The sequence below is a fragment of the Rutilus rutilus genome, assembly GCF_951802725.1.
Source record: "Rutilus rutilus genome assembly, chromosome: 16".
Classification (NCBI taxonomy): Eukaryota; Metazoa; Chordata; class Actinopteri; order Cypriniformes; family Leuciscidae; genus Rutilus; species Rutilus rutilus.
In genome coordinates this window covers 783,225-795,724 of record NC_140224.1, presented here as the reverse complement: position 1 = coordinate 795,724, position 12,500 = coordinate 783,225, and the positions used below count along the sequence as shown (strand labels likewise).

Genomic DNA, 12,500 nt, shown 5'->3' with positions numbered 1-12,500 from the left:
CCCAGCAGAGAACCTGATTGAAAGCAGTCCCTGCACTGCTGCTGGCAGCTCACATGCTCAGATATCAGATCAGTTACACACACACACACACAACCAACCAAACAATCACACACACACTCGGATAATTGTCTTCACTCAAACACTCACTCACACACACACACACACACACACACACACACACACACACACACACACACACACACACACACACACACACACACACACACACACAACCAACCAAACAAACAATCAAACACACACTCAATCGGATAATTGTCTTCACTCAAACACACACACACACACACACACACACACACACACACACACACACACACACACACACACACACACACACACACACACACACACACACACACACACACACACAACCAACCAACCAATCACACACACGAGTTGTCTTCACTCAAACACTCAATCACACATACATACACACACACACACACACACACACACACACACACACACACAACCAACCAACCAAACAATCACACACACACTCGGGTTAATTGTCTTCACTCAAACACTCACTCACACACACACACACACACACACACACACACACACACACACACACACACACACACACACACACACACACACACACACACAACCAACCAAACAAACAATCAAACACACACACACTCAATCGGATAATTGTCTTCACTCAAACACACACACACACACACACACACACACACACACACACACACACACACACACACACACACACACACACACACAACCAACCAAACAAACAATCAAACACACACACACTCAATCGGATAATTGTCTTCACTCAAACACACACACACACACACACACACACACACACACACACACACACACACACACACACACACACACACAACCAACCAACCAATCACACACACGAGTTGTCTTCACTCAAACACTCAATCACACATACACACACACACACACACACACAACCAACCAAACAATCACACACACACTCGGGTTAATTGTCTTCACTCAAACACTCACTCACACACACACACACACACACACACACACACACACACACACACACACACACACACAACCAACCAAACAAACAATCAAACACACACTCAATCGGATAATTGTCTTCACTCAAACACACACACACACACACACACACACACACACACACACACACACACACACACACACACAACCAACCAACCAATCACACACACGAGTTGTCTTCACTCAAACACTCAATCACACATACATACATACACACACACACACACACACACACACACACACACACACACACACACACACACACACACAACCAACCAAACAATCACACACACACTCGGGTTAATTGTCTTCACTCAAACACTCACTCACACACACACACACACACAACCAACCAACCAAACAAACAATCACACACACACTCGGGTTAATTGTCTTCACTCAAACACTCACTCACTCACACACACACACACACACACACACACACACACACACACACACACACACACACACACACACACACACACACACACACACACACACACACACACACACACACAACCAACCAAACAATCACACACACACACACACACACTCGGGTTAATTGTCTTCACTCAAACACTCACTCACACACACACACACACACACACACACACACACACACACACACACACACACACAACCAACCAAACAAACAATCACACACACACTCGGGTTAATTGTCTTCACTCAAACACTCACACACAGACACACACAGACACACACACACACACACACACACACACACACACACACACACACACACACACACACACACACACACACAACCAACCAAACAATCACACACACACACACACACACACACACACACACTCGGATAATTGTCTTCACTCAAACACACACACACACACACACACACACACACACACACACACACACACACACACACACACACACACACACACACACACACAACCAACCGAACAATCACACACACACTCGGGTTAATTGTCTTCACTCAAACACTCACTCACACACACACACACACACACACAACCAACCAAACAAACAAACAATCACACACACACTCGGGTTAATTGTCTTCACTCAAACACTCACTCACACACACACACACACACACACACACACACACACACACACACACACACACACACACACACACACACAGACACACACACACACACACACAACCAACCAAACAAACAATCAAACACACACACACTCAATCGGATAATTGTCTTCACTCAAACACACACACACACACACACACACACAACCAACCAACCAATCACACACACGAGTTGTCTTCACTCAAACACTCAATCACACATACATACACACACACACACACATACACACACACACACACACACACACACACACACACACACACACACACAACCAACCAAACAATCACACACACACTCGGGTTAATTGTCTTCACTCAAACACTCACTCACACACACACACACACACACACACACACACACACACAACCAACCAAACAAACAATCACACACACACTCGGGTTAATTGTCTTCACTCAAACACTCACTCACACACACACACACACACACACACACACACACACACACACACACACACACACACACACACACACACACACAACCAACCAAACAATCACACACACACACACACACACTCGGGTTAATTGTCTTCACTCAAACACTCACTCACACACACACACACACACACACACACACACACACACAACCAACCAAACAAACAATCACACACACACTCGGGTTAATTGTCTTCACTCAAACACTCACTCACACACAGACACACACAGACACACACACACACACACACACACACACACACACACACACACACACACACACACACACACACACAACCAACCAAACAATCACACACACACTCGGGTTAATTGTCTTCACTCAAACACTCACTCACACACACACACACACACACACACACACACACACACACACACACACACACACACACACACACACACAACCAACCAAACAAACAATCAAACACACACACACTCAATCGGATAATTGTCTTCACTCAAACACACACACACACACACACACACACACACACACACAACCAACCAACCAATCACACACACAAGTTGTCTTCACTCAAACACTCAATCACACATACATACACACACACACACACACACACACACACACACACACACAACCAACCAACCAATCACACACACACTCGGGTTAATTGTCTTCACTCAAACACTCACTCACACACACACACACACACACACACACACACACACAACCAACCAACCAAACAAACAATCACACACACACTCGGGTTAATTGTCTTCACTCAAACACTCACTCACACACACACACACACACACACACACACACACACACACACACACACACACACACACACACACACACACACACACACACACACACACACACACACAACCAACCAAACAATCACACACACACACACACACACTCGGGTTAATTGTCTTCACTCAAACACTCACTCACACACACACACACACACACACACACACACACACACACACACACACAACCAACCAAACAAACAATCACACACACACTCGGGTTAATTGTCTTCACTCAAACACTCACACACAGACACACACAGACACACACACACACACACACACACACACACACACACACACACACACACACACACACACACACACACACACACAACCAACCAAACAATCACACACACACACACACACACACACTCGGATAATTGTCTTCACTCAAACACTCACACACAGACACACACACACACACACACACACACACACACACACACACACACACACACACACACACACACAACCAACCAACCAACCAAACAATCACACACACACACACACACACACACACTCAGATAATTGTCTTCACTCAAACACACACACACACACACACACACACACACACACACACACACACACACACACACACACACACACACACACACACACACACACACACACCAACCAACCAACCAAACAATCACACACACACACACACACACACACACACACACACTCAGATAATTGTCTTCACTCAAACACTCACTCTCTCACACACACACACACACACACACACACACAACCAACCAAACAAACAATCACACACACACTCGGATAATTGTCTTCACTCAAACACACACACTCACACACACTCACAGACACTCACACACACTCACACACTCACACACACTCACACACTCAAACACTCACTCACACACACACACACACACACACACACACACACACACACACACACACACACACACACACACACACACACACACACACACACACACACACACACACACACACACACACAACCAACCAAACAATCACACACACACTCGGATAATTGTCTTCACTCAAACACTCACACACACACACACACACACACACACACACACACACACACAACCAAACAAACAATCACACACACACTCGGATAATTGTCTTCACTCAAACACACACACTCACACACTCACACACACTCACAGACACTCAGACACACTCACACACTCAGACACACTCACACACTCAAACACTCACACACACACACACACACACACACACACACACACACACACACACACACACACACACACACACACACACACACACACACACACACACACACACACACACACACACACACACACACAGTTATACTTCCCATTAATATTGTGAATTAATCTTTATTTTTATATTTCCAGTAAACAAAGTTTTTTGTTTTCATAATTTACAAATTATGTTATGTTTAAGTTTTAGTTCGTTTAGAATGTGAAACTACATGAAAGAAAGAGAACTTGGTAACTAGCTAAAATAAAATAAGTTTATGATTTATTTTATTTTATTACCGTTAACGGTTATTTTATTTCAAGTAATGAAAATGTTTTTATTTTTTTTATTTTATGGTTTTGGTTTTAGTTTCAGTTAACTATAAAAGAGAGAGTTTCTGTGCTGATGTTTTGAGAACATTATTAAACACCAAATAACTTTGAACGAATGTTCCATTAATGTTGTCGGAAGAACGTTTGAGCGTAACTTTGCCAGAACATTCCCTGTCAGCTGAGAAGAGGCTTTGGCTTTCAGGAGTTACTGAAGCATCTTATAACTCTAATAATACCTGTGATAGCGGCTTGTTTAAGTGTGGAATGGACCGGGATGATGTTCTTCTCCACCAGCTCCAGTGGACCGGGTCTGAGAGAGATCTTCTCGTTCAGCTCATCAGCAAACCTGGCTCTCTTCAGTGTGTTCTGGGAGTCTTCACCCGCTGGATCTGTGTAATAAACACACACATGAAACACAAGCTCTACACTGAAACACACATATGAAACACAAGCTCTTCACTCAAACACGCACATGAAACACAAGCTCTACACTGAAACACACATGATACACAAGCTCTTCACTCAAACACACACATGAAACACAAGCTCTTCACTCAAACACACACATGATACACAAGCTCTTCACTCAAACACACACATGAAACACAAGCTCTTCACTCAAACACACACATGAAACACAAGCTCTACACTCAAACACACACATGAAACACAAGCTCTACACTCAAACACACACATGAAACACAAGCTCTACACTCAAACACACACATGAAACACAAGCTCTTCACTCAAACACACACATGAAACACAAGCTCTACACTGAAACACACACACACATGAAACACAAGCTCTACACTCAAACACACACATGAAACACAAGCTCTAAACTCAAACACACACATGAAACACAAGCTCTACACTGAAACACACACATGATACACAAGCTCTTCACTCAAACACACACATGAAACACAAGCTCTTCACTCAAACACACATGAAACACAAGCTCTTCACTCAAACACACACATGAAACACAAGCTCTTCACTCAAACACACACATGAAACACAAGCTCTACACTCAAACACACACATGATGCACAAGCTCTACACTCAAACACACACATGAAACACAAGCTCTTCACTCAAACACACACATGAAACACAAGCTCTACACTCAAACACACACATGAAACACAAGCTCTACACTGAAACACACATGATACACAAGCTCTACACTGAAACACACACATGATACACAAGCTCTTCACTCAAACACACACATGAAACACAAGCTCTTCACTCAAACACACATGAAACACAAGCTCTTCACTCAAACACACACATGAAACACAAGCTCTTCACTCAAACACACACATGAAACACAAGCTCTACACTCAAACACACACATGATGCACAAGCTCTACACTCAAACACACACATGAAACACAAGCTCTTCACTCAAACACACACATGAAACACAAGCTCTACACTCAAACACACACATGAAACACAAGCTCTACACTCAAACACACACATGAAACACAAGCTCTACACTCAAACACACACATGAAACACAAGCTCTTCACTCAAACACACACATGAAACACAAGCTCTACACTGAAACACACACACACATGAAACACAAGCTCTACACTCAAACACACACATGAAACACAAGCTCTAAACTCAAACACACACATGAAACACAAGCTCTACACTGAAACACACACATGATACACAAGCTCTTCACTCAAACACACACATGAAACACAAGCTCTTCACTCAAACACACACATGAAACACAAGCTCTACACTGAAACACACACACACATGAAACACAAGCTCTACACTCAAACACACACATGAAACACAAGCTCTAAACTCAAACACACACATGAAACACAAGCTCTACACTGAAACACACACATGATACACAAGCTCTTCACTCAAACACACACATGAAACACAAGCTCTTCACTCAAACACACACATGAAACACAAGCTCTTCACTCAAACACACATGAAACACAAGCTCTTCACTCAAACACACATGAAACACAAGCTCTTCACTCAAACACACACATGAAACACAAGCTCTTCACTCAAACACACACATGAAACACAAGCTCTTCACTCAAACACACACATGATACACAAGCTCTACACTCAAACACACACATGATACACAAGCTCTTCACTCAAACACACACATGAAACACAAGCTCTACACTCAAACACACACATGAAACACAAGCTCTACACTGAAACACACACACACATGAAACACAAGCTCTACACTCAAACACACACATGAAACACAAGCTCTACACTGAAACACACACATGATACACAAGCTCTTCACTGAAACACACACATGAAACACAAGCTCTTCACTCAAACACACACATGAAACACAAGCTCTTCACTGAAACACACACATGAAACACAAGCTCTTCACTCTTCACTCAAACACACACATGAAACACAAGCTCTTCACTCAAACACACACATGAAACACAAGCTCTACACTGAAACACACACACACACACACACACACATGAAACACAAGCTCTACACTCAAACACACACATGAAACACAAGCTCTACACTCAAACACACACATGAAACACAAGCTCTACACTGAAACACACATGAAACACAAGCTCTTCACTCAAACACACACATGAAACACAAGCTCTACACTGAAACACACACGATACACAAGCTCTACACTGAAACACACACATGAAACACAAGCTCTTCACTCAAACACACACATGAAACACAAGCTCTACACTCAAACACACACATGATACACAAGCTCTTCACTCAAACACACACATGACACACAAGCTCTTCACTCAAACACACACATGAAACACAAGCCCTTCACTGAAACACACACATGAAACACAAGCTCTTCACACATGAAACACACATGATACACAAGCTCTACACTCAAACACACACATGAAACACAAGCTCTACACTCAAACACACACATGAAACACAAGCTCTACACTCAAACACACACATGAAACACAAGCTCTTCACTCAAACACACACATGAAACACAAGCTCTACACTCAAACACACACATGAAACACAAGCTCTACACTCAAACACACACATGAAACACAAGCTCTACACTCAAACACACACATGAAACACAAGCTCTACACTCAAACACACACATGATACACAAGCTCTTCACTCAAACACACACATGAAACACAAGCTCTACACTCAAACACACACATGAAACACAAGCTCTTCACTCAAACACACACATGATACACAAGCTCTACACTCAAACACACACATGATACACAAGCTCTTCACTCAAACACACACATGATACACAAGCTCTTCACTCAAACACACACATGAAACACAAGCTCTACACTCAAACACACACATGAAACACAAGCTCTTCACTCAAACACACACATGAAACACAAGCTCTTCACTCAAACACACACATGAAACACAAGCTCTTCACTCAAACACACACATGATACACAAGCTCTTCACTCAAACACACACATGATACACAAGCTCTACACTCAAACACACACATGAAACACAAGCTCTTCACTCAAACACACACATGAAACACAAGCTCTACACTCAAACACACACATGATGCACAAGCGAAACACAAGCTTTACACTCAAACACACACATGAAACACAAGCTCTTCACTCAAACACACACATGAAACACAAGCTCTACACTCAAACACACACATGAAACACAAGCTCTACACTCAAACACACACATGATACACAAGCTCTTCACTCAAACACACACATGATACACAAGCTCTACACTCAAACACACACATGAAACACAAGCTCTACACTCAAACACACACATGATGCACAAGCTCTACACTCAAACACACACATGATGCACAAGCTCTACACTCAAACACACACATGAAACACAAGCTCTACACTCAAACACACACATGAAACACAAGCTCTACACTCAAACACACACATGATGCACAAGCGAAACACAAGCTTTACACTCAAACACACACATGAAACACAAGCTCTTCACTCAAACACACACATGAAACACAAGCTTTACACTCAAACACACACATGAAACACAAGCTCTACACTCAAACACACACATGATGCACAAGCGAAACACAAGCTTTACACTCAAACACACACATGAAACACAAGCTCTACACTCAAACACACACATGATACACAAGCTCTACACTCAAACACACACATGATGCACAAGCTCTACACTCAAACACACACATGATACACAAGCTCTACACTCAAACACACACATGATACACAAGCTCTACACTCAAACACACACATGAAACACAAGCTCTACACTCAAACACACACATGAAACACAAGCTCTACACTCAAACACACACATGATGCACAAGCGAAACACAAGCTTTACACTCAAACACACACATGAAACATAAGCTCTTCACTCAAACACACACATGAAACACAAGCTTTACACTCAAACACACACATGAAACACAAGCTCTACACTCAAACACACACATGATGCACAAGCGAAACACAAGCTTTACACTCAAACACACACATGAAACACAAGCTCTACACTCAAACACACACATGAAACACAAGCTCTACACTCAAACACACACATGAAACACAAGCTCTTCACTCAAACACACACGATGCAGAACCAGAGTCACTCCGGAATAAACCGGGATCGAGACGCTCGTCAATCTCGTCATTTCAATCGTATATTTTTACTTACATTCATGCATTTAGTGAATTACAAAAGAGAAAGAAAAATAGCCAAAAATATTCATAATACACACAGCCAGGTTCATTAGACACATATTAATCATTCTATGCATATATTTTATGATTAAAAGCCTTTACCTTGTAGAATATGCATGTTGACGAGCTCGGATTTCTCTGGTCTGCTTCTGATTTTGTGTTTCAAGTAATCTCCAGTCTGCAACATCACATATTATAAAACGTGAGTAGGATTTTCACGTATACTTATAATGAGTAGGATTTTTATACACTTTCACAAAACATCTGCTTAAATCAGAATCAAATTTCATTCATAATTGAATTTTGCAGCAGTGACAGAGTTATTGAACTGAATAATGACACTCTTTTTAGAGCTGCTTTATACAGTAGCGTTCAAAAGTTTAAGGCCGATAAGAGGATTTATTGTTTTTAATCATATTAGAGTGATTTCTGAAGGATCATGTGACACTGAAGACTGGAGTAATGATGCTGAAAATTCAGCTTTGATCACAGGAATAAATTACACTTTACTGTATATTCACATAGAAAACAGCTGATTTACATTATAATAATATTTCACTGTTTTCACTGAATTTTTGATCAAATAAATGCAGCTTTTGATGAGCAGAAGAGACTTTCAGAAACATTAAAAATCTTACCGACCCCAAACTTTTAACGATATAGTGTGTGAAATGCTATTTGTTTCATAACTGATGAATTTTTCCTGTTGTTCACTGTGAAGCTGCTTTGAAACACTCTGTTTTGTATAAAGCGCTGTAGAAATAAACCGGACTAGACCAAGACAATGGGCCCTATTTTAACGATTTGAAACGCAAGTATCAAACGCGAAACGCAAGTAACTTTGTGGGCGGATCCGACGCAAATCTATACTCTATACAAATCAATACTCATAGGTGTAGTTTGGGTGTAACGTGAAATAAAGAGCGACATCTCACATTCCCTTTAAGAGCAGGTGTGCTTGTTCCATGGCGGATTGCTATTATAACGGCGGATTTGCCAGCAGCGGTTCACAGCCGAGGAGACCGACGTTCTCGTCAGGGCCGTAAAACACAGAGAAGTGACATTGGGGATGGAGAAACACACCCAGATTAGCTTCGCTTAAACAGGCGTATGATCATTTGGGTAAATGTGTAAGCTAGATTTATGCCTATTTTTTCACATCTTCATGGGCACCACAATGATTTCCCTCGTGTGGTAATATTTTTCCTTTAATTATATGGTTTGCAAAAATGGGAACTGTGTAGATGAGAGAAGCAAAGTGTATGTGCGTTGTGCACACGCTACATTGATTATGGCCAAACATGCGCCCTTAAAATAGAATATGAATAACATGTGCAACGCGCCACTGACTTTAGACGAGGTTTCTCCTGGTCAGTGGCGGAATTGTTTTCTGAAACTGCAAAATAGCACCAGGGAACGTTTGCGCCGGAACACGCCTCCTCTTTTCGCTGAACCGCCCCCGGGAGCGCAAGTTCATTCCCTAATTTACCGACGTTTGTCTGTGGAGGGAAAAGTCCGCTGTGCGCGGGTGAGAAACAGGAATGATACATGGGTCGGTGTGCAAAGTCAATTGCGCTGGGAGCGAGATAGGGCCCAATATATTAATGCTGCAGTCCGTAGTTTTTCATCTTTGTCGCCATCTCTGTTCGAAATCTGCAATTGCAGTTATTCGTGGAATGATCAACTTTACGTGGGTTGTGCCTCGGCACGGCACAGCGCGGATGAATCCAGTGTTTTGAGGAGAATGTGCGGCTGTCAGTCGCCGCCGGTGTGGATACTGGCATTCGCAATCACAGATTCTGCTTTTTGGAAGTTTGACCAACATAAGAATTTTCACCGGAAAATGTTCTGAACAAGTAACATCCACTTTAGTTCTGATCAACTAAGGGAAATTTAAGGCTGATTAAATCTAACGATCGCTTATCATATCACGTCAAACCGTGCAAATTATACTTTGTTCTCAAATTGTTAATGTTAACAACATCAGCATTGCGTGACATTTAATGCCCTTCCGATATTATCCTTGTTTCCGCATGGGCCGGTGTCAGTCTCTGTTTTTCTGTAGCCGCTCCGAAGTCCGACGTCTTTTGCATTTTACAGCGGGTGAATCTCCAGTTGGTGATCGTCGTTTGAACCTTTCTGGATCTGCCATCAAGTTTAATTATATCAAGTGCTGTGAGAAAAGGCTATAAATCTCCAGCATCCTCACACTCATAGTCGACTAGCCGAGACTCTTCTTTATGTGGACAGATGTGACTTTATGTGGACAGATGTGGACAGATGTGACTTTATGTGGACAGATGTGGACAGATGTGACTTTATGTGGACAGATGTGATGGAATGACGCAAAGACATGCTAGAATTTCCAGCAGAAATCCACCAGTACCACTGGAGTTAAACACATTATTACAAGCTTACCGTTTTGAATCGAGCTACGGCAAGCAGAGAGGTTTGAACACTGGCTGATTATGTACTTACTTAAAAAATTATTTTGGATAATTTTTAACCCCAAAAAAGTTACGCTTTAACAGCTGAAAATGCTGCAGTTTATAATCATTCCTCGAACTGAACGTTTGTAAAGGATTCTGGGAGATATTGAGATTCCTGCTTCTAACTAACCTTGGATCGCTCCAGACTTTTCCTCTGTTCGTGGAACGAAGCCGGACTCTTCAGGGCTGGAAACAAATGAGACAGAACCGAGTGAGTGTGAGAGACTTATATCTGTGGAGCCGTTCATGAACACACTGTCAAATCAAAGCTAGTCTGAAGACGACAGCG

At 42.2% G+C, this 12,500-nt stretch overlaps 1 protein-coding gene across 4 annotated transcripts in view; it reads right to left on the bottom strand.

Annotated features, from left to right (window-relative positions):
* Positions 1-12,500, bottom strand: part of myocd (myocardin) — a 113,665-nt gene that overhangs the window by 24,118 nt on the left and 77,047 nt on the right. For 3 of the 4 annotated variants that reach the window (XM_084434839.1, XM_084434840.1, XM_084434841.1), the window contains 3 exons: positions 12,342-12,397; positions 9,825-9,900; positions 5,202-5,354 (listed from right to left, as the gene is read on the bottom strand). In XM_084434839.1, coding sequence (XP_084290965.1) covers positions 5,202-5,354; positions 9,825-9,900; positions 12,342-12,397 — 285 coding nt within the window. The remainder of the gene's footprint in view (positions 1-5,201; positions 5,355-9,824; positions 9,901-12,341; positions 12,398-12,500) is intronic. The other variant, XM_084434842.1, reaches the window with a different exon arrangement.